The sequence below is a fragment of the Rosa rugosa genome, chromosome 4 (assembly GCF_958449725.1).
Source record: "Rosa rugosa chromosome 4, drRosRugo1.1, whole genome shotgun sequence".
Lineage (NCBI taxonomy): Eukaryota > Viridiplantae > Streptophyta > Magnoliopsida > Rosales > Rosaceae > Rosa > Rosa rugosa.
The window spans coordinates 20,672,668-20,696,192 of NC_084823.1; the positions used below are offsets into that span (position 1 = coordinate 20,672,668).

Below are 23,525 nucleotides of genomic sequence, written 5' to 3' on the forward strand. Positions count from 1 at the left end.
GGTGGGTAGCAGTGGAGTGGCGAAGCTGGTGAATAAGAACAGCTCGAATTTTTTTGCAGGTGAGGATGGTGTGGAGGCCGAAGTTGTTAATCTTTGTCTGCCTAAAATTGCCTCTGATCGAAGTTGGGCTAGAGGCCGAAGTTGTCGGCTAAACCGATGAAGTTGCAGGTGAGGATGGTGTGGAGGTGGTGTTGCATGTCGGGAACGAAGGAGAGGATGGAGGGGTGGGATTAGAGCTGTGATTTGAGAGTGGAGGGCTGGCGGGGTCTGAGTTTCTGATCAATAGTGTATAAAAGGGGGTCGGAGGAGAGAACGAGAGTGGTGGTGGTGCATGAAGGTGGATTGAGACGCAACGGCGGTGTTTGATCGGCGATCGGCGGTGGGAATCGGACGAGCAAGATGATTTGAATCTTGATGATTCAAATCAGGGGAAGAAGAAACCAAAAAGAAGAAGAAGAAAGAAAGAAAGAAAGAAAGAAAGAAAGAAAGAAAGAAAGAAAGAAAGAAAGAAAGAAAGAAAGAAAGAGAATAAAGAAAAAAAGAAAAGAAAAGAAAAGAAAGAATTTGAGGGTAAATCGGTCCTTTTGTCTTCATTAAGTGACTCACGTGCATCGCACGTGCAAAATTGGGAAAAGTTCACCAACGGTGTCTGGACACTTAGGGACTTTCAGAATGATACCTGAACTTACAAAGTTATCAATGTGATACCTGGACTCATTTTTTCGTATCAATGTGATACCTACGGCCAATTTCCGTCACGGAGCCGTTACGGAAATTGGTCATAGGTACGATGTTGATACGAAAAAATGAGTCCAGGTATCACATTGATAACTTTGTAAGTTCAGGTATCATTCTGAAAGTCCCCTAAGTGTCTAGACACCATTGGTGAATTTTTCCCTTATACATATATAAAAGATGAGTCCACTGTTCATTCCGCGCGTACTGTTCATTAGGATGCGAAAACGATTCTGCCCTCATTTGGATTTTTTTTTACGCCTCTGCCTCTGCCACTGCCACTGACCTATTTTTGTTTTTTCGTTTTTGCTCTCTCTTTTCTTCCTAAACCACCTCCTCCTTCACTCTCTCAGACGACTACCTCCTCAACTGCGGCTCTTCCTCCAACGCCAACCGTTTCTTGATCGGAGATTTCAATTCCAGGTCGGGTGTCAAAATTCACCTCAAACCCCAAAAATCACTCCTTTGAGTTTGGTGATACAGCCGTGGCCATCAATCTGTCCGATAGAAGCGTAGCATCAGGGTCAAGTGTCAACCCCATCAATCAGGCTTTGAGATACCGGGGAATCTCACTGTTTTTGCTTCTTTCATTGGTCAATCTGACCAGGTAATGGTCTTCGTTCTTGATACTGGTGTTTTGGTTCAAAATATTGGTGTTTAGTGATTGGGTTTTGTGTCTTGCAAGTATACCTATTATGTTCGTCCTTAGTTGCTTTGCTTTCTGTTGTGACTTGCATATCAACTTGATCTCACCGTGTAATTGAAAAAACTGAGTGCTCTTTCAATTTATCTCTCTTTTTTTTTTTTTTTTTTTTTTGGGAAATTGTATGAATATCAATTGTTGACTGTGAAAGTGATATTGGCTTAATTCTTCTTTGTGAGTGTCTCCGAAGAGTTAAACATGAGCGATAGAGAGAGAGAGAGAGAGAGAGAGAGAGAGAGAGAGAGAGAGAGAGAGAGAGAGAGAGAGAGAGAGAGAGAGAGAGAGAGAGAGAGTGAGGAGAGGTTTTTTTTCTTTCAGTACTAAAGGGTACGGTGAAGATTAAATGTTTACAGAAATTAGGGGATTTACTAACCTTCTCAATCAATCCTTGAAATTAGGGGGCTCAGCTTCATCGGCGACGAATTGGATCTCAGCCTCCGTTTCGGAGGAGTAGAAACTCCGGCGGATCCGACGGCGTTGGATTCGAGTTCGACGCTGCGGTCGGCGATGGAAGGCATTGTGAATCGGGCGACGGCAAATGGGGGGGGGGGGGAGGTTTTGAGAAGAAGCGAAGATGTGACGGGAATCATAGGCTTGCTTAAACCTGAGAGCGACGAGGGGTGTGAGGCTATATAGAGGGAGACGGAGATTTCAGTGGAAATTGAAAAAGGGTGTAGGGATTTTGGTGCCTTTTAGCGGGAATAGGATTTTCATTTGGCGCGCGCAGACGTGACCGGTTTTCAAAGTGGGGAGGGGGGGGGGGGGCGGCGGATCTAGTAGTACTATAACAAAGTGGCGCCAGTGCTTTGGCGCGCATCACGTGAGTTGTCATTTTGGCGCTATGGGCTTGGGCTGGAATTGACGATGTGCCGAGGCTCCGAAACTGTTATTATCATATTGGATCTGGATTCTCTCCTAACCTAACTATCAACCTAAGCTACCTAAGTTTTTAAAGAGGTACCGCCACGTGGCTAATATGAGATCCAATGGTCCACAACTAACTCACATAATTTTTCTCTCATTATTTTTAAATTTTATTTTATCTTTTCCCAACCTTTATATTTTCTCTACACTTTGGTTCTTTCTCTTCTTCTTTTCTTAATTACCAGACCTAATAACATTATTATTAGGGAAAATTTCAGAAATAGTACCTGAAGTTTGGTCCACTATTAATTTTTGTACATGAAGTTCTAAAATATAAATTTTGGTACATCAAATTGCAAACCCGACCCAGTATATGTACACAACGTCAATGACGTCGTTAGTTTGTGTGACACGTGTCATATTTTGAGGGGTAAAACGGTCTCTCTCTCTCTCTCTCTTCACTTCGTTGGCTTTGCGTCTTAAATCCCAAGCCCTTCTGTTCATAACCACCACCATTGCCGTCGACGCCTCCACCCCCAACCTCACCATCTGTCCCTACCACGCCTCCTCCTCAACACACCCCTATTTGGTCTCAAACTTTCCCCCGAAACCCTCATCTCCAATCTTCTCCAATCCAAGTTAGGTATTGTTTCCCATCTGGGTTTTTCTCCCAAAACCAAGAAAAGTCTCCTTCTTGCTTCTGGGTCCTATACTCCAATCCCAAACAGATCTTACCACCCTCAACTTTACAAAAAAAAAACCCATCTTTCTACTCCCCCAAAAGCTTCAATCCACCCTTCAAAATCGAATCTTGGCATCGAATTCCATCAGGGTTCTGTATATGGATCCTGGACCAACATCAAGATCGGTTCTTTTCGGATTTCTTCTACTTGTCTCTTTGATTCTACATGTTTCCGGCAACTTGGTCTTCCCGGTGAGTCACAAGTTCCAGGGCCGCCACGGGCAGTGGTCACTTTGTGAGTTAAAAGCCCACGACTCTCGGCGCCACAGCCGGAACCTCCTCTCTGTTTCTTCATCAGCTGTGAATCTGGAGTTGGGTGGCAACGGCCACCCTTCCGAGACCGGTGTCTACTTCGCCAAGCTCGGAATCAGATCCCCGTTCAGGATTACTACGTGCAAGTCGACACTGGCAGCGAAGTTGGATCCCCGGTCTCTACTTCGCAGTCGCAGTCGCAGTCGAAGGACCCGAGGAGGGACAGCAAAATTGGTGGCAGATTTTGGGTCGTGGACCAACGGTGATTGGTGATGAGGATGGGGTGTGGATTTGGAAGGTGGAGGAGATGTGGTGGTCGTGGCCATGGAAGAGAGAAAGGGGATGAGTTTGGAAGGTGGATGAGATATGGTGGTCGTGGACATGGAGGAGAGAAAAGGGATGGGTCTCTGTACATAGAGAGAGAGAGAGAGAGGAGAGAGGAGAGAGTCAGATAGTGTGTGAGAGTGAGAGATTGAGGAAACTGAAAGTACTAAATTACCCTTTGACAAATGAATAATGACATAAGGGTTAACACCATTATTGACGTCGTGTACATATATTGGGTCGGGCTTGCAATTTGATGTACTAAAGTTTATATTTTAGAACTTCATGTACAGAAATTAATAGTGGGCCAAACTTCAGGTACTATTTCTGAAATTTTCCCTTATTATTATACATACATATACATATTATACTATAATCTAAAGCCGAATCCCTTGACTGTTCATCCCTGTTCATTCAACTGTTCCTAAGGGTGCGAAATGACGGTATTGCCCTCGATTTTCTCTGAATTACCATGCTGCCATTTCCCCACAATATATAAGCAGAATCCCTAATTCTTTGTGTCTTCGGGAAGACCATCAAGATCGACATTCACTGTTTCGCAGCAGCATCAATCTGGATTTGTTGCAGAAAAGGTAGAGAGAGAGAGAGAGACTGTGAGAGGAAAGAAGAAGTGATCGATCTGGATTTATTGCAGAAGAGGTGTAGAGAGAGAGAGAGAGAGGTATCTGCGTCTGCAATAGTTGCAGGTCTGGATTTATTATTATTATTATTATTATTATTATTATTATTATTTTTTATCTCTCATCGCTGTTGTTGGGTTCTGAATGATGATGGGCGTTTATCAATCTTGCTTTTTTTGAATTCAATTTTCAGATCAGTGTTCTAATTCTTCAATTTTCTGCTGTATCTTCTTATTCGGTGTTCGAATGATTGGTTGTTAATTATTGATTGTCTGTTTTTCGGGTTGCAAAAAATGGAAGGAGGTTTTCTAAGTTTGGGATTTTAGTGATTGATTGGGAGAGGTTGAAGGTAATTAATCGATCTTACTCGAACAAGTGTGTCGGTCAAGCTGTTGGGTGCGAAGGTCAGTTGATAGAAGGTAATTTAGAAAAAAGAAGAAGAGGAATTCTGTCTTTTGCTTTTGTCTAATATCGGTGCTGCAACTAAATTTGGATTGTCTGATATCGCTTGAGGAGGGATCAGATTGGCTAGATTCCATACTCCTGGAATGAAGTTTTAGGCTTTGATTTTGTTTCTTAGTATTAACGTTTCGTTCAACCTTTAAAGCATGCAATATAGACAGAGAAGAAATTTGGTCGTCTAGAAGCTTTGTTTTGTTGTCTCTGTGTGTTATTTAATTGATGGTCTAGGTGCGTTTTGTGAAACATACATATGTTTTGGTTACAATTGGAATTTTGTCATTTGTTTTTGTTGGGTTTTTTATTTTTATTATTTATTAACTTGGATCTATTTAGGGTGCTGATTAGATAGTTTACTAAACAATCAGTGGGCAAACATATACTCAATAATATATGAAACTCTGCCAATGAATTATATCAGTGCTAAACCCCCATTGTAGAAAAGAAGGGATGCCGGACAAAAACAAGCCTTTCGGACTTAAACGAATTTGTCGGAGAAGGGGGGCTTTACTTACTCGACCATTAGGGAGAGGGATAAATCTTTCATGCTTTACGGTATTGCACTCGGATAAGCTACTATCATTTAAGACATTTAATTTAAGAATAGTTCCTTCGTAAAGCCACTCTCTTCTTCACTGCATTCAGAACCTTCTTCTTTATGTCATACTTTGACAGACATTCTTTCCTGATACCAGCTTGCTTAAAATACCAGGTGTTAGCTGAATCTTTCTCTTTACGATTGAAATACCAATTTTTGTAATATGTAAAATTATAATTATAATATATTATGTAGATCAAGATTTGAGGGGAGAAAAAAAAAAATTAAACCCGCAGCATCGCGCGGGAGAATTTTCTAGTACATTATACATATATAAAAGATGAGTCCACTGTTCATTCCGCGTACTGTTCATTAGGATGCGAAAAGACGATTCTGCCCTCATTTGGATTTTTTTTTACGCCTCTGCCACTGCCACTGACCTATTTTTGTTTTTTCGTTTTTGCTCTCTCTTTTCTTCCTAAACCACCTCCTCCTTCACTCTCTCAGACGACTACCTCCTCAACTGCGGCTCTTCCTCCAAAGCCAACCGTTTCTTCATCGGAGATTTCAATTCCAGGTCGGGTGTCAAAATTCACCTCAAACCCCAAAAATCACTCCTTTGAGTTTGGTGATACAGCCGTGGCCATCAATCTGTCCGATAGAAGCGTAGCATCAGGGTCAAGTGTCAACCCCATCAATCAGGCTTTGAGATACCGGGGAATCTCACTGTTTTTGCTTCTTTCATTGGTCAATCTGACCAACCAGGTAATGGTCTTCGTTCTTGATTTGGGTTCAAGATACTGGTGTTTTGGTTGTTTGGGTTCAAAATATTGGTGTTTAGTGATTGGGTTTGGGGATTTGTTTTGTGTTTACAAAAGTAAACCTCGTGAGCTGAATGTGTGATAAGAACAACTTGGTACTGTCTCTACTTGGGATTCTATTAGGAACTGTTTGAAATTGTTGTTTAGTTTGTATGAGTTGTTTAAAATCATGGTTTTGATTGAGTTTTGTGTTTCTAAATTTGGTCTATTTTGTATATTAGCATGTAGGTCAAAGTAATTTGGGTTTGAGTTTGCGTTTGCATTGTATATATTTGTGTTATGTTGTGTATATATATCTATTTAGCAATCTGCAAGTAATGATTTGATTGTTTGCAGGTTGTTCCTATTTGGTATAGGTACCCTAAACACAGCAAGAGTTTTCACAACTGCTTCAAGCTATAGTTTAAGCATCAAGAAAATCGGAACTCACTTGGTAAGTTTTCATTGCTGTATAATTCGTCACCGTTTTTGGCTGAGGGTTTTGATTTGGTTGAAAACCCTTTGTTTTCTTTGCTGAAAAGTGTTGTGGGTTTTAGTTTTCTTGGCTAGTGCAACTGCTTATGTATGTGTGTGAAAGTTTGAATCTTTGGGGGTTTTTGATTGAGATGAGCTCGAATTTTGAGATTGGAGATGGATGGGGGTTTAGTTGGTAAATCTGAAATTTTTCTTTCAAGTAGGTGTTCTATTTGATTTACATATATGTGATTTGGTATGATTACATGCTTGACTTTGCGATTGATTTCAGAATTTCATTGTTGTTCTGTTTACCTTTTGCAGGTTTGATGCGAAAAAGTGTGCAACTGATTGTTTTGGCGCTGTTCCTTTGTCTGTTGTGTTGCACAATTTTATTCCCTTATTTTTATTCAGGTACGCATTCTTTATTATTCTGTGGTTTACTTTCATATAGAGCTTATCTGTTTCTGCTTTTTGTGTTATTGGATATGAATGAAGATCACAAGCACGCTAATTTGTTTTTTTTACGTGGGGCTGTATTTCTGGAGCTTAATTATTTAGGGGTTGTCATCGATATCGTTTTATATTGTTTTCAGACATTCATACATATAGACAGAAAGAGATAGGGGTTTAGGCTTATATAAAATGCTCAAATGCGAGTGTGCAGCTATTACTTAGGGGTTATCAATGAAAAACTATTTCTTGAACTCATGTGGAATAGTTGTTCTTACAATGAATTGGACACGGATGAGTTTTCTTCGTTGCCTGACTGAATTGAATTGTGTTGTTGTGATATTGACATTCTTTGTTGTAAATCATAGCCACTTTTGTTTTTAATTTTAGTCAGAAAATTGAGTTTTTATAATGTGAGAAATTTGAATTAATATTATAAATATTATCATAAGCTCGCAGATAGAACATTACGGTTAATTTAATGTATTGGTGTCACTTAATCAGTTTATGATCTGTGATTGTTGTGAATAAGTTTTTTGAATTATTCTCAATGACTGTTGTTATTCCTGCTGTTGTGACCGATTAGATTTCTATCCTTTTATTTTCTGTTTGTGGATTGATTGTTTTTTGTGCTATGTTTATAAATGCTGGAGTTTTTGATTAGTCACTCCTTCTGTTTGCATTCATTATTTTCTTTTCTATAGTGTTACAATTGGTTTCATTGTTTGACCTCTTTTTGTGACCTCTTTTTCCATTTTCATTATAAATGGCATGTGTGCATTCTTTTGTTGGACTCATGTCTAGGAATTTGTCAATACCTTTGGATGCTATTCATGGTTTCCGCGGTGTGATATTTGGCCACGTGGTCAATATTACCTAAAATCTAATAGGAAAGTTTTTTGAAAATTCCAAATGTTGTGTATAGATGATATCTATATATGCTCGATTAATCTACCTAAAATTGTCATTTGTTTCCAAATAATTTTGTACACTCTATGTTGAAGCATTATCCTGGATCATGTGATTCTGTTATCATTTCTAATGATACGTCCGTAAGGTTTAGCATTTCTGTCACCTGGATGTTATTCTGTGCCTCGCACACTTTCCAGAAACTAGTTCCACATCTAGTGTGGCATATGGGTGTTTCCAGAAGTGTTATCCTGTTATTTAACTGGTTGCTGACTTATGTTTTTACTTTTCAAGTAAAACTACTCATTAGTCATTGATCTTAAATTTTTTTTTTCTTTCTCCTTTTTCTGTTCTAGATTGAACAAAACTAATATGGGAAGGAAGGAGAGGACACCTTTGGAGTTTGAATCAGGAAAAGAGAAGAAAAAGCACAAGGAGAAAAGGAAGGAGAAAGCAAAGAAGGATGAACTTGAAAGAAATTCTTCCGTGCTTGAAGTCTGTGGGGACAAAATGGGCAAGGAAGTTGAGGGGCTGAAATATGACAAGACTGGTGGAAATCATATGAATAGTGGAGAAGAAGCCAATAAGAAAAAGAAAAGGAGGAGGGAAAAGGAGGGGAATGATATGGTAATAGATATGATTAATAAAAAGGAGCTCATAAATGATGGGGAGAAATCCGTTGGGAAAACTGTGGAGAAAGTTGACTCTACAGGTAGTGTAAAGAAGACACAAAAAATTCTTGAGGATGGAAAAGTAGGTGTGGCAACTGAGTATGGAGATGTTGCACAAATAAACAACAAGGGAGGAAATAAAAAGAAAAAAGAGAAGAAAGGGAAGAGGGAAAAAACGGGTGGTGAATTGGTACCGGATGTCACAAGTGATGGAATGGAGGCTGGAGTAGCAAGTAACCGTTTAGATGGGCATATCGTGGCTGAAAATATGGGCACTGGGAGCAGTGAAACGTGCATCAGAAACATGGAGGCTGTTGATGTAGATGGTGGGAAAACAAGGAAGAAGAAGGCCAAGGCAAACACCCTTGTTAATGGAGAAGATAGCAGCAGAAATGTGGAGGTTGTTAATGTAGAAGATGGTAAAAAAAGAAAGAAGGCCAAGTCAGAGAAACATGTTGTAGAAGATTGCAACAGAAAATCAGAGGCTTTTAATGTAGGAAATAGTAAGAAAAGGAAGAAGTCCAAGTCGGAGAAATGTGGTATTGCGGAGATTTGCAATGAAGACAAGAAAAAGGCCAGGTCAAGTAAAGGCAGCTTAATAGCCCAAAAAAGCATTGGAGCTCCTGACAATTCTGAAAAATCGACCCCTAAAAAAGCATCAAAAAGAGTAAGTTTTGCTGATGATGTGGAGGTCTTTTCACCGTCTGATGGCCCAAACGATGAGCATGAAGACCTTGTAAGAGGTAAACGGTTTTCAGAAGAAGAAGACAAGATTGTGAAAGAGGCTGTTTTAAGATACATAGAGGAACATGCTTTAGGGGATGATGGCCTCAACATGGTTATGCGGTGTAAATCCCACCCTGAAGTCAAAAACCACCCAGAATTGAAAAATTGTTGGAAGGATATTGGGGCAGCCTTACCATGGAGGCCCTTTAAGAGTGTATATTATAGAGCCCATATTTTGTTTGAACGAGCCGAGAAACGTATTTGGACCCCGGAAGAGTACGAAGAGGTAAAGAAGTTCCATAAAGATCGGGGAGCTGATTGGAGAACTTTGGGCGATAAGCTTGGCAAACATAGAATTCATGTCAAGGATGCATGGCGCAGAATAAAACTGCCAAATCAGAAGAAAGGACGCTGGTCCCAAGAGGAGTACGAGACTTTATTTGATTTAGTGAACATGGATCTGCGTATGAAGGTTTTTGAAGAAAAGAAAACCAAGCATGGCATGCTGCGAGAAAATATTTGCTGGGAGGCAATCAGTGAAACGTTGGGCACTAGAACCAATGCTGTTTGCAGCATGAAGTGGTATAACCAATTAACATCACCTTTGGTAAGCCAAAAGCTGTGGGCTGACATTGACGACTATCGGCTGCTTGATGCTCTCAATAGCTTGGATGCTTGCTGTATTGAAGATGTTGATTGGGATGATCTGCTTGAGCATAGGCCTGGAGATGTTTGCCAAAAGCGATGGCATCAAATGGTCAAACATATTGGTCACCATGGGCTCAAGTCCTTTCCTGAACAAGTGGAAGTTTTATCTAAACGTTATCTTGCCGATTTAATTGAAGCAAGAGAAATCTATGCTAGTAAACCTGCAGTTGACTGAGGTTTATGCTAGTATTTATTAAGACTTATTTGCCTCTTACCAAGTGTACTGATGGCTCATGAATGTGGCATTATTGTGTAGTGTTTAATATCTGTAGAGTTATATTTATTGGTATGTTTGTTGTTCTGCGGCATTTGACATTTGTATGATTGGTTCGGTTAAATACTGTGCTTTATATAGAAACAATCAAATCTAGAATTAGTTATGTGTTCTATTGATGTTTATTCAAAGTTCTTAGTTTGATTAATGTTCTGTGTCATGTCACTGATACTTTGACTCAATCTTGATGATACTAATTGTTTACTGAAAATTACTGTTTTGATACAAAACTGAAAACCATATATTAACAGGTATCTATTGTGCACTTGGTTGATAACTATTGATTGTTTCAATGAATCTATAAGAACTTATTATGAACTGAATATTTTCATGCAGTGCTTTTATGATTGTCGAAGGTAAACTCTTGACAAATGCCCATTGGGACTATGGTCTCGGCAGGAAGAGCAGAGCAGAGAGATCCACAGGTTCCTTCTTTTCCAAAGTCCTTGCTATGTTTCTCTAATCGGTTATGTCTTTCAATTGATTTTGAGTCTTTTGGTTTGTTTCTGTTAAGTTCCAGCTCTTCTATTTAGGATTCATTAAGTGGTTAAAACTCAAGGTAGAATAGAGGTCTGCCAATGTGAATTTGTGTTTCTGAGTTTCTGACCCAGTTGAACTTTTATTGAAAAGAGTACAGTTTGGTTGGGAATTTGAAATTGTTGTCTTCTTACAAATTGCAGTAGACATCTTAAAGATCTTTTCAGAATTAGAATCTCCTAAAAACGATTGTCACTCATTCAAACTACTCTTATGTTCACATTGCAACACAAACTGTTGTTTGTATCAAAAATAAAACAATACGAGATGACCGGGCCACCACCTGGTCGGGGCAAGGTGAGTGGAATCAGGTGCCGGCCGACATTACTGGTGGTGGTCCGGCGATAGAGGCGGAGTTGTAAAGGGGCAAAATAGGAAATTCGATAGAGAAAAATAATTAAGAAAAGAGGTGGTGAAAGTTTTCTCTTTTATATCTCCCACTGTTTATTGAAGTCGGGGACAGTAAGAAAAATAGTGAGTAGAGCCCGGCGAATAGCAGCGATAGATTTCTCTCCACTCTCCGAGGCCTTGGCCTCCAAATCGTATGAAAGAATCGCCGATATCTGCGACAAAATCATGCTTCAGGTTCGATTTCGCTTTCGCTTTCAAACCCTAAAACATCCTGCAGTTTTTTTTTTTTGGCTTGGATTCTCGTTCTGAGGTCAATCTCTGATCGTACAGGTCGCGGCGGAGGGCGTCTCTTTCCAGGAAGACTGGCCCTACGCCATTCATCTTCTCGGTCACATTTACGCCGGCGATATGTATGTTCTTTCAATCCCCTTTGTTCTCTTTCAATCACTTTGTAATTTCAGAGATTACAGTTTTGAGCTCTCGAACCCTAGACCTGTGTTGTAAATGGATTCTGAAGAAATAGGAGGCTTTGGACCCCTTTGTTGTAATTTTCCTTTAATTTTTAGCGGCCAAATAATGCTTTGATGATTTGTTTTTTCTAATTGCATGTTGCTTTGCAATGTTTCGGTTTGGAATTAGTGTTGCTTTGCCAGTTTCTGCTGTTCTGTATTGCTGGATTTCGTGTTATTTAGAATTTTGATTGTGGGTGGTGTGATAATGCAGTAACAGTATGAGGTTTCTTTGGAAGTTGATGCCTTCTGCGGTCAAGGAGAACCAGCAGGAAGTGCAGGCTGCTTGGAAAATTGGTCAGAAGCTCTGGGTGCGGGGGCGTGTATGAAGCTATTCGTGGATTTGATTGGAGTCAGGAAGCTCAAGGTCTTGTTGCGGCCTTTTCAGGCAAGTTTCTCGAGATCACAACCTGTGCATTAGTGTTGCTTGTTTTCTACATGTGTCATAATCGTAGTTTCAGCATTATTTGTATAATGATTCATAACAGTAGCATGATAATGATTTATACTCCAAGGATTACTGAAGAATTGACTCTTGTATTGATGATTTCTGAATTTTACTTGACATTGGACATAAGCTTTTTCTATATAGTTTATAATGCTTTGAATTAGTTTTTTTTTTTTTTTCTCCTTTGCGGGAGTTGAGAAAGTTTGTTATGATCAATGATTCAATGATAACTTAAACTTTTGAGACATTGGAGTTGTCAGCTCTTTTCACTTCTTTGCCAGCTCAACCTCTGCTACTGAAGAAGTAATAATGGTTTTCTTTTTTCCTTCGCCTGCCCTTTTCAGCTGCTATTTTTTGAATTAGGAAGCGCTACTTTTATGTTGATTATGATTTTAAGGATATGGTCTGAGTAGGCAGCAAATCCGCGTCATTTGTTCTTATTATTTATCTTGGAACTTGAAAGTACTCCAGAAAATCTGGGGCTAAAGTGGGTTTATGAAGTCACCTATACATATAACGTTCTTGTAGTTGTAGCCTTATGTGTGATGCACGTATTTCTCTTAAAGCTCTTTAAGCAATAAGGCCCAACCTGTGTTGATAAATATCAAAACTTTCACACCTCTAGCAAAGACCCCCGTCTATCGTGCAATAAATTTATATATTCTTGGGACTATTTCTTCAAACATTTTCAAATATGTACTAAGTTGTTGTATTTTGAAGCAAACTTGAGAAAAAAACGGATATGGCTGGCTTTCTATTATTACTATTTTTTTTTTAAATTTCAAGTGGAAAGGTCAGGTTATCAAATCATCAATGTATTTTGGTTGTAAGGCCATTAGACAGGAGTAACTTTGAATGACTTATTTACAACTGCCATGTCAAGATGGGGAACTCTAATTCAAAAATAAAGTCTATTCATTTTCACTGGAATTTGTGTGGATTTTTTTTTTTACCTGTATGGGTTGATGATGAATTTCTTCCCCATATCTCGAAGTTGACTCAAGGAGGTGGTGACTTATTTTCTTTTCTTGGTGAATCTCTTGCAACTCACTACCCATAAAATCTCTTCTGTTTTGGTAACCCTTTCTCTGGCTAGTAGAGAAGTATTCAAGTATAGTTATGCCTTGTCAAGGGCAATTATGAGTCTTTGGCAAGGGCAATTATGATGCCATGACACGCAACCAAAAGAAGAAGAAAAATCAAGAAAGTATTACTCAAAGTAGACTTGAATTCAGTTTGTGTAATGCTCCACAGCTATTTAGCCTTTTTAACTTTCTTATTAAGATGTTGATTTTTGGGGTAACATTGTGTTGGACTATGGTGACCTAAGATATTGATAATTTTGTGTGACTCCATGGGCTACAGAGTGTGCCTTTTTTGTATGTGAGAAACGATATTATGCATTGTAGTCCCTCATATATTTGGCAAGGGCATTAGAAGACTGTTGGAGAGTTGATGTGTGCGTTGTTTGGACTCTTGTTGAATTGGATATTAGATCAGAAGCTTTCTTGTTTTTGCTGGAGAGAATTTATAGAGAATGAAGCCTTATTTGGATGCAGGAGTTTGGAGATGAATTATTTGAGGTCATAATGAGATGAGAATTGAGTGTTAATCTTGAATTTATGCTGACCTTAGGACATCATCCTATATAACAAGTTTCTATTGTTAATATGGTGACGCACTGGTCATAAATGTGTCTTTTGAATTCTATTCTCTTTTCTTTGAACTTACAATTGCAAGATTATTGTTCATATGATTATGATGCAAATGGAAGTGTGTTTTAGATTTGTTTGTGAGATTTTTTTCTCTAGAGAATTTATAGAGAATGAAGCCTTATTTGGATGCAGGAGTTTGGAGATGAATGATTTGAGGTCATGATGAGATGAGAATTGAGTGTTATTCTTGAATTTATGCTGACCTTAGGACATCATCCCATATAACGTGTTTCTATTGTTAATATGGTGACGCACGGGTCATAAATGTGTCTTTTGAATTCTATTCTCTTTTCTTTGAACTTACGATTGCAAGATTATTGTTCATATGATTATGATGCAAATGGAAGTGTGTTTTAGATTTGTTTTTGTGATTTTTTCTCTAAAGAATAATCTGTGGAACTCATGGGCACACGTGATTGGAATGTTATTTCACACCCTTTTCTTTGTTCTCTTTTACATTGGAATATTTTCTTCTGCTGAGAGGGTAGGTGTTCTGTGAAGAGTTCATTATGGGTTATGGCGCTGCCAAAATTTGGGAATATTTAGCTGCATCTGAAGATCTGCATAAGAAGTAAAAGTACAAACAACATTTCACCTCTTAATAATTGTTGGTGCTACAGATGAATACATCAGCATGTTTAGTGGTGTCATGGGATGATGCTTTAGCTGATCAAATTATCAGAGTCAGGATAGAGGGTTTTTTCTTTGGTCCTTTTTTTCCTCATGAATGATAAATGACACACTTGGTCACAATTACTTTTCAATTTCCATTCTGGACAATATTGTCGGACTCTCAATCTATTATATCATGCTTACAAGTTCTATAGGGTCAATTTGCATAATGCAGTCCTCAATCTCTGTTGTTAAGTTCTATGGGGTTGACTTGCATAATGCAATCCTGAATCTCTGGTTGAATTTAGAACAAATAACAAAATCTGTATGGTTTTCTAATTATTGATGTAATTCCTGCATATAAATTTCTGAAGTTGTGTGTATATGGTAACTTGTAGTGCGCTACTTCTTATGTTATGCACTTCATGTCATCATTATATTTCTTGCAGATCTTTACACCAAGAAGATGTTTCACTGCAGTCTGCTTATTCTACAATAAGCATCCAAGATACAGCTCTCTTTTTGGGCATGAATGAGGATGATGCCAGAAATTGTAAGCTTCTTCCTCTTTTTTTTTTTTTTTTTTTTTCTTCCAAATATATCTGTTTCCAAATTGCTCTGGGTTAAGCTTGAAAGAAGAAAAATATCAACATCTAAAAAGATAATAATATTGTTAGACTTTGGTTATCTATGGGAAACAATTCATGACATTTCTTTGAAGCTATGAGACTTTTGGATATTCAGAGTCTATTTTCCCTAATGTCCTAAGCAAGCTATTGATCAGAGGCAGTTGTAGAGTCGGCTCTAGTCAGTTGTGTACCCAGGTTGTAATATTATTGTGGGTAATATTATAAAGGCCTATTTTTGGTGGGTTTGGTTGCTCTGTTGTCATTTATACAAGTCTGCTGCATACATATAGGAAATCATCTTCAAGAAAACTAAAGAAATATAGGAACCTAGATTGATAATAGTTTTTGGTTCTTGATCTTATTGCCCCTTTGAAAGCAGTTACTTTAGCTAAAAAGGTCGCTAGTGTTTGATGGCTGATCATGATGACGACACTCTTATCATGATTAATGAGTTGTTCCTTCTATAAAACGAAAAATCATGTCGAGACTTTCCAATTAATTGTATTATTACTGTTTAGGCCTGTTATCCAAATGAAAAGTCTATGGCTTATTTTTTGGTTAAATTATTGAGATCTCATTTTTGTATGCAGACGTACGACAGCAAGGTTGGATTGTGGACCCTGCTTCACAAATGATTACTGTGAAGAAGCAGCCTATTATTACTGAGCAGAAACTGAATCCCAGTAAATAGCAGAGCTTGACAGAATATGTATTCCACCTAGAGCATTAATTCAGTTTTAAGGTGACAGAAGCTGCGAATTGTCTTTATTAAGCAGCTGCTTACTTGGATTATGATTTAGTAGGGTAAATTCAAGGATTTCAGATTGTGCATCAATGGAAGCTTTTGAGCATATTATTTTATGGAATCATACTTCAGGTTCAAAACTTATTCCAGTTGAGGGGGCTGATTATAACGAATGCTACTTTTACCTAATTATATCTGAAGTATCTTTGCCCAATCCTAATTTTACTGCTTTTTTTAATCGAGTCATCTTTACTTTGAGAGTTTTGAGTTATTTGATTACAACATATCTTTCATATATTTGGCTGGTAATGACGTTCACAAAATGGATAAAGTCTTCATGCACTTGCTGAACATGCCTATGGGTTAGCATGCTCCCCCATTGTAACAATCTCAAACCCTCTATTGTAAGAAGCTCAAACCCCCTAACGAAAGAAAGTTTCACAACACGTTATCGTATTGATACATTATGTAGACTTGGTTTGAGACACAGATAGATTGATTCGATACAAAAGATTGTCTCAAATTAGTCAACCAATGCATGAAGCTACCAGTGATAAATTTCTGAATCATAGTAGTCTACTCATTGTATTGGTACATTGCTCGTAAACCAACCCAGAACATTTATTATGTGGACAGCTTTGTGGGTTTTATTATGGGCTTTGACTCTCCAATAAGTTGGTCGTTTGATTGCTTCCCAAGAAAAACATAGTTCCCTAAAGAGATTGATGGATATGGCCGTCGATGATGACTTGTTGGTGAATTCTAAGCCGATGATGGAGGAACCACTGGTCGACTACCGAGTTTATCCGATCCCCGATACAGTCCCAGGTACTATGAATTCTGTTAAGCCACTGCGGGAGGCGCTGGGTGTTGTTAATTTGTTATTTGATTTTGATTGTTCGTTATGTGGGTGCAGATGAAAATTTGGAAAGATTTTTTCAGAACGCGAAATCGAAATTAGAAAAGTATGGCACCACAATCACTCTGAATGCGGTAAGTTAAGATTGAGATTGAGACTCAAACTGAATTTAATTATGGACGTTATGATATGATATGACACTGTTTGTTTATTGTCAGGCTGAGCAAACCCTCACATTCGTACCAGGGGTAAGTAAGTGGAACCCTGGCCCTGCCTTGAACAAATATGGCAAGTTTGAAATCACCACTTTCACTGTGCCCTTCCCCGAAAATCGAGGTGCTTATTCTCTCTTATCTACCTTATTACTACCTAATGATTCAAGTTAGCAACCTATGATATGACCCTCTCCATTCTTTTGCTCAGCAACAAAGTTGAAACATGTTTGGCCCGACGTCGAAGAATTCTTATATGAGTTTGCCATTTCATGCAATCTCAATTTGGTATGTCCTGCGTCGATTAACTCTCTACATTCGTCAGGCTTATTTTTAACTGCGTATGCCATTTTCCATTTACATATGGAAATCTTGTGTTTCAAACTGTGACCAGGCTGAGTGTTCCATGCAAGTCTCAACAACCACATTTCTTGATGATCCGTATCTCCTTGACAGAGCTAGACATCTCCTTCAACTGTTGTCCACAAGTCTTGTTCCGCCATATATGGTAATAGAATTAAGCTCTTCTCATTTTATTATTATTTTTTTAAAAATGAAAATTCGCACCATCCATTGTTAAGTTCAAATGTTTTATAATAGTTGCATAGGTACACGGTGATTTGTTCTGTTCTCCAACAGCAGCACATAATTTTGCTCATATATATAAGTTAGAATATTTACTTCGCAGGTTCAGTATCTACCTTTTATTTGACATATGTGATAACTATTGCTGCCGTTTCTTTTTTAATTCTTCATAAGAGCAAGTTATCAAGTTTCTGATTAGACTGAACAATGTTTTGGTTTTAGGCATTAGAAATATTCCAAGGCAGCAGGCAACATGAAATCATGGAGATAGGAGATCAGCAGGGGGGGCTTTGCACAAAATTTGGGGTCAAGAAGGTAGATGTTGCATAAACCTCCTTCCCTCTCTTTTGTTGAGCAAGTTTCCTGTCCATCTCTTTTGAAATATTTTTGAACCTATTAGACTCTTATAAATGTTTCTTTTTTTTGGAAGCATTCTCTGCAGTAGTGATGACTTTTTAATTTCTGCACTGTAATATTGTAATGTGGTTATTAAGCGTTTGTTTGTCTTTCTAATTTATTCTTGAATCAATTATATGTACAATATGAGCCTTAATCAGTTATGGCTTCTGCTACCTAGCTCCTCAATGAAGAGACCCAAGATCGTAACTTTTTCATATGCTAAACTCACTTTTCTGCTTCTCTGACACCTACTTTGTGTGCAGGGGGAATATCTTAAACGATGGGAATGCCTCTTCTACTCCCTAAAGGTGTATAAAACGATTGACTCCAGCTTTAATGATGTTACCATGCATGCAAAACTTAATAAAAAAAATTTATACAGCGTTACATTTTGATAGACTTCCACATGTTTGCTTCATTCATCTAGCTCAATCTTTAAAGATTCTTACATTTGAATTGGGATGCAGGCACTTTCAAAAGCAACACAATGTCATATCTTTCTTAACGTGAGTTTCTTGAATTTTGTTATTCTGATAGTAATTGTAAATTTCTCTTTCCTTTTCTTCTTACCTCCAGTTTAACTGAGAATTATGATTTTAATGATTTTGACTTTGCATGTAAAATGATAGGAGAACACTTTTACTGCTGTGACTGCTGTGGAGAATACAGTTGAAAGAATTTCATGGCTCAGGTCAGTCGTGGGAGACTGCATCACCAAAAATTTGTGTCCTGCAACCTCTATCAGGAAGTTTGGAAACGAATTTGGAATGCATCAATCGATGGATGATCTTGAGGATCCACATGCCAAGCACATGGAGATGGTGAGGTCTGCCCCTTTTTTTCTCAGAGATAGCATGCCTGAAGTCTGCTCTCTCTATACGTTACTCCATGAAAAACGAGGTGCCTTACTCTCTTTTTCGTGTAATCTCCTTTGTTGTTGGGCTGCTCAGTGGTTCTCATTCTTCATAGCTACCCATTAAAATTTGGTTTTCAAACCTATTAATTCCTCCTGTTTGGTGAATCAGCATAACTTTGAAAATTTCCTCATATGAACTGTACATATAAAGACATAGGCACATTGAGTTGCTGCATGCAATGTATACTCCAGATGCTTTTCCTAATAATAAGTAAATTATATATTAGTGAAATGTTCTCATTGTCTAGTGGCATCCGTACCCCTTTAGGATTAGTTTACCTTTAGTTTAGCTTGAAAGAACACTAAACACAGGTCTTATTATATTAATTTGCATTTGAACTTTTTCGATTAGTTGTTGACCTTGGGATTTATTGTTATTATCTTATACATCCTGAGGTGGTTAAGTTTATAAACCCAATAAATGCAGTATATATTACTGAGTTAGGGTGGCATGGTAATCAGTTTGCTTGTATGGGGGAAAAAACCGCCATTTTCATTTCTTTCGATCACTTCCTTTTCCTTTCCCTTTTTCATTTTCTTTTAAGAGCCAATTAGTACGGACATAGTATGGTGCCAAGAGGCTACTTATTATTTAAAAGGAACTCATACTTTCCTTTTTATGAGCATTTGCATTTATTTGTTCAGCAGCAAAGTTGCTAGAAGCTTCGTCAATGCTGGAGTCTTCCCTAAGTAACTATGGCATTTCATGTACTCTGGTATGTCATGATAAATAACTCTTTATATGTTGTGTTTGCAGATTTGTTATCATTATTACTATTACTATTACTATTATTATTATTTTATAAAATCTACTGTACACTAAATCAGCTGTGTTTCGAACATTTATGGTTTTGATGTATATGTGTAATTGTTCCTTCAGGAGAAGGATTCCATGGCATTCACAACAACGAGATGTACTAAGGAGCCAGATATCATTGACAAGGCTTTGCAGCTACTTGAACTTCTGTCAACAACTCATGTTCCAGTATCTCTGGTACAATGGCTTATCCTTTTTTCTTGTCTTCTAATCTAATTATTAAGGAGCCATTCTATAAGTTCAAATGGTCTCTTCTATTTCTAAGTCAATAGTATGTAATAAATTTTTCTCTTTCGATGTAACTTCCTTATATTTTATTAGGCTGTTGGATGTAATGAATCTTGGACAATAAGCACATAATTTTTGCTATTTTGTATTAGTTTTTTTATTTAAGTGAATGACATGTTGATTTCAGGCAATAGAAATATTGGATGGTAGTATGCAAACTTGCGTAATTAAAATTGGGAATCAAGAAGGTGGGATTTGCTCAGACTTTGGGATCAGTGAGGTGGGTATTGTTGATTTTTATCAAACAAATCTAACTTGTCAGTCTGCTTATCAAATATGTTTCTGGAAGCGTACTGTGTAGTGTAATTTGGATGTGGTGGGATTAATTAGCAATGCTTTATATGTGCTAAAGCTCACTTTTTTGCCATCTGATCTCTTCTATTGGGTGCAGGAGGAATACCTTATACGATGGGAATGTCTTCGCCACTCCCTACAGGTAAGTGTCCGAATTGCTTGTTACTGAGTGGATGCAGGATATATTTAACTTTAAATTATGATAGGTATGCAGATTTTTGGTTCTTCCGGCTAGTTGTTGTGTCTAACTATTTGGTACTATAATTTGGATGCAGGTAGTTGCCGAAACGGCGGAATGTAATGTATTTCTCAACGTAAGTGATTGTTCCTCTGTAATTTTAAGGGATAAAATTTGTACATCTTTTCACTAATCTTCCTCCAGTTTAAGTGAGAACTACGAATTTTTTATTCTATTTTTTCTGTAAATGAATAGTATTACACTGTTGCTGCTGTGGGGAATACTTCACTAGAATTGTTCAAGCAGTCAGTGGAAAACTGCTTTCTTCATAATCTGTGTCCTGGGACTGTTTGCACGGATTATAATTCTGCATCACGAGGGCTGGAAAATATTGAAGATCCACACGTCAAGCACATGGAGATGGAAAAATCGGGGTCGTCGTTGCACATGCTTGAAGTCAGCTCCTTCTGTACATTCTTTTCGCAACTACAAGGTACCCTTCTTCTTGTTCTATTTATTTTTCAGGCTGCTCAGTAATTTAAGTAAAATGAGAGTTTTGAAGGCAAATCACACTTGGTGATGGCCTCTGATGATTCTTATAGTAATAAAAATTTGGTTCTATGCCAAACTATTATATTCTACAACATACTGATTATTGTTCATATATATGCATGCATGTATATTCAGGGATTGGTTTTACTTATTGAATGTACCTTGTGTTTCATTTTACTCGTTTTTGTGAGATTTGGGCGTGCTCAGCTGTCTTATGGTACAACCTATAAGAACAAGTTCACCATTCTTATGTCCACATAACACAACCTAAATCCACTGTATTTGTTTGTTGGTGCATAAGTTTCCATGTGCTGTAGGTCTTTGTTTTATTCGTTCTTTTGTTTTTCCCATGTGAGCTCATTCCATTTATGCTTTTTAATTTTCTTTTTCCCATTAAAATAGAACACATGCTTTGTAACCTATGGGCATTTGTATTGTTTGGTGCAGCAACTCAGTTGTATGATAATTGGTCAATTGTGGAATCGTGTTTACAAAAGCATGACATTTCGTGCAAACTGGTTGCGGTGAGCCATGATAAATGCTGTTTATGAAAATGTTGTGTTGTTTTTCAAATTGTGTATGGTTCAATGTTTTTGGAATTATTATTGTCAGGCCGAGTTTTACATGACAGTGTCTGTAACCACAAAGGCCGGGGAATCAAATATTAGTGACAAGATTTTGGACGTTCTTAAACTTTTATCAGTTGGTATTCCACCTTCTAAGGTACAATGGTCTATCCCTTTTTATTTTTATCTTATCTAATAACTAATGACCCGACCTGTACTGATGATTCTAATGGTGGCTTAGGTATTTAGTTTTGTTCTGTTATCTCTATTTTAATGCAAGAGCTTGTTAATAATAGGACCTTAACAATATCTACTTCATGGTGAATAGACGTGTAATTTCTTGTCAGAGTATTTTATTCTTCATGTGAATAGCTATCTTTTGTTATTATACCTTTTGTTCTTCGCATTTTTTTTTTTTTAATGGAATTGATCTGTTTTATTTTATTTGAGCCGGTTCTGTCTGAGTTTTCTGATTTGAGTGCACCACCGTTTTTCCAGGCAATACAAGTGCTGGAAGGCAGTATGTACTATGACTTCATCCGGACAGGGTCTCAGTATGGCGGGTTTTGCTTAAAATATGGGATTGCTTAAAATATGGGATCACTAAGGTGCGTAATTGCATAATTAAATTCTCTTTTTTTTCTTCTTTTTTCCTTCCTATGTTTGTAGCAGGTATCTGCCATCTAACTTTTGGACCTATGTTTTATGAGGCATTTTCTGTAGTATCATGTATAACATAATAATCTTTGTGTTTCTTAGACTTTGGAAAGGTTTAGATTTTTTTTTTTGGGTTTAATTTGGGAAATATGCTGTTAATGCTTGGGAATATATTGGCAACAGCTCACTTGTCGGGCTTTTCTAATTTTTGCTTTGTACAGGAGCAATTTGATCAAGTGGTTTGGCCACGAGTTGAACTCGGTTTAGAGGTAGATCCACACTAAAGTTTGTTTTACTGATCTTCCCACTCTAAACTTAGTGTTCTATCTGACAGTTTAACTCCCTGTGGTGCAGGAAATGGCAAGAGTCATGAACTGTTACGTCAGGACTAGTGTAAGGAATACTGTTCCCTGGTGATTCGGATGGTTTACATTTTTTTTTTCCTGGGTATTCTCAGACTATACTAATATAATGATCTTTACTTGCATGTTGAAATAGCCAAATGTTATTACTGTCTGCGGTCCGCATGAACAAATAGATGAATTCAGCAAGTTCGTGCAATATTGTTTTGATTCGAGGCGTCAACCGACTTGTGCAATGGGAGTGTAGACGTAAACCCCCGCAGCTCAAGTCATGAGGATGTTCAGGTCAATTTTGAGATGGGCTGATGAAGAATCTTGAGACCGTTAAAGTTTCAGACGTTCAGTGTAATATATGGGTGTGTTTGATGTCATTCAAATTCAGGAACTAATGGACTGTACTTGATAGCAAATTCTAGCCTTGTTGAAGGAGACATTAGGACCAACCACTATATGATTTCTATAATTACGATAACAAACAAATTAACAACAAAGATGATCGTTTTCTTTCTGCAAACGGTTCTCTTCAATAACTCAATTTTTTTTTTATTTCATTTATTTTTGTTTCACAAAGTCACCCCGGACTAGTATTTGTTATACAATTAATGCTATTATCATCAACATTTAGAATCTGGGGAATGATTTGAATTCAATGTTTAAACTTCCCACTTTTGTCTTCAGCTCACCCTACTTCTCTTGCAAATTAGATAAACCTATAAAGTTTATTGGCCGCATGGTGAAATAAAATTCAGGTTATTGTCAAATATTAAGCAAACTAAACCACAACCATGAAACTTTTTTTTTTTTTTTTTTTTTTTTTTGAATAAAGGGCTGGTGCGGCTGCCCTCAAGCCGTCGAATACAAGGGGGGGGGACATTGAGCCTAAACCCCTGATTACAATAGGCACCTAGAGTACATCCTGAAATAATATCCTGAATCTCTACTAAACAATTTTATTCAAATACGCACCAGCTAGCAAAGAACGCGCTCCAGATGGTTCTATTTGCTTCCCAGCGGTGACACA

At 37.7% G+C, this 23,525-nt stretch overlaps 2 protein-coding genes and 1 pseudogene across 4 annotated transcripts; all 3 read left to right on the forward strand.

Annotated features, from left to right (window-relative positions):
• The first annotated feature begins 1,062 nt into the window (after positions 1 to 1,062).
• LOC133706894 (DNA-binding protein REB1-like) lies at positions 1,063 to 10,421 on the forward strand. Of its 2 annotated transcripts, none has more exons than XM_062132439.1 (4): positions 1,063 to 1,342; positions 6,416 to 6,512; positions 6,857 to 6,946; positions 8,251 to 10,421. In XM_062132439.1, exon 4 carries the CDS (start codon positions 8,267 to 8,269, stop codon positions 10,172 to 10,174), a length of 1,908 nt encoding a protein of 635 aa, XP_061988423.1. In that variant the 5' UTR covers positions 1,063 to 1,342; positions 6,416 to 6,512; positions 6,857 to 6,946; positions 8,251 to 8,266; the 3' UTR covers positions 10,175 to 10,421. The 2 variants fall into 2 exon arrangements, with proteins under 2 accessions (XP_061988423.1, XP_061988422.1); XM_062132438.1 differs by lacking the exon at positions 1,063 to 1,342 and adding an exon at positions 5,733 to 6,023.
• A 142-nt stretch (positions 10,422 to 10,563) lies between these two features.
• On the forward strand, positions 10,564 to 16,039 carry LOC133706897 (COP9 signalosome complex subunit 8-like; annotated as a pseudogene).
• Positions 16,040 to 16,428: 389 nt separating this feature from the next.
• Positions 16,429 to 23,124, forward strand: LOC133706896 (uncharacterized). 2 transcript variants are annotated; one of them, XM_062132441.1, is made up of 21 exons: positions 16,429 to 16,647; positions 16,736 to 16,812; positions 16,897 to 17,014; positions 17,102 to 17,178; positions 17,285 to 17,398; positions 17,698 to 17,790; positions 18,138 to 18,182; positions 18,342 to 18,380; positions 18,504 to 18,774; positions 19,439 to 19,506; positions 19,671 to 19,784; positions 20,023 to 20,115; positions 20,287 to 20,331; positions 20,465 to 20,503; positions 20,623 to 20,860; positions 21,367 to 21,443; positions 21,532 to 21,642; positions 21,984 to 22,093; positions 22,364 to 22,411; positions 22,497 to 22,535; positions 22,641 to 23,124. In XM_062132441.1, the coding sequence occupies exons 1-18, from the start codon at positions 16,545 to 16,547 to the stop codon at positions 22,074 to 22,076; spliced, it is 1,815 nt and encodes a 604-aa protein (XP_061988425.1). In that variant the 5' UTR covers positions 16,429 to 16,544; the 3' UTR covers positions 22,077 to 22,093; positions 22,364 to 22,411; positions 22,497 to 22,535; positions 22,641 to 23,124. The 2 variants fall into 2 exon arrangements, with proteins under 2 accessions (XP_061988425.1, XP_061988424.1); XM_062132440.1 differs by having other exon boundaries at positions 16,431 to 16,647; positions 19,436 to 19,506; positions 22,641 to 23,123.
• The last annotated feature ends 401 nt before the right edge of the window (positions 23,125 to 23,525 follow it).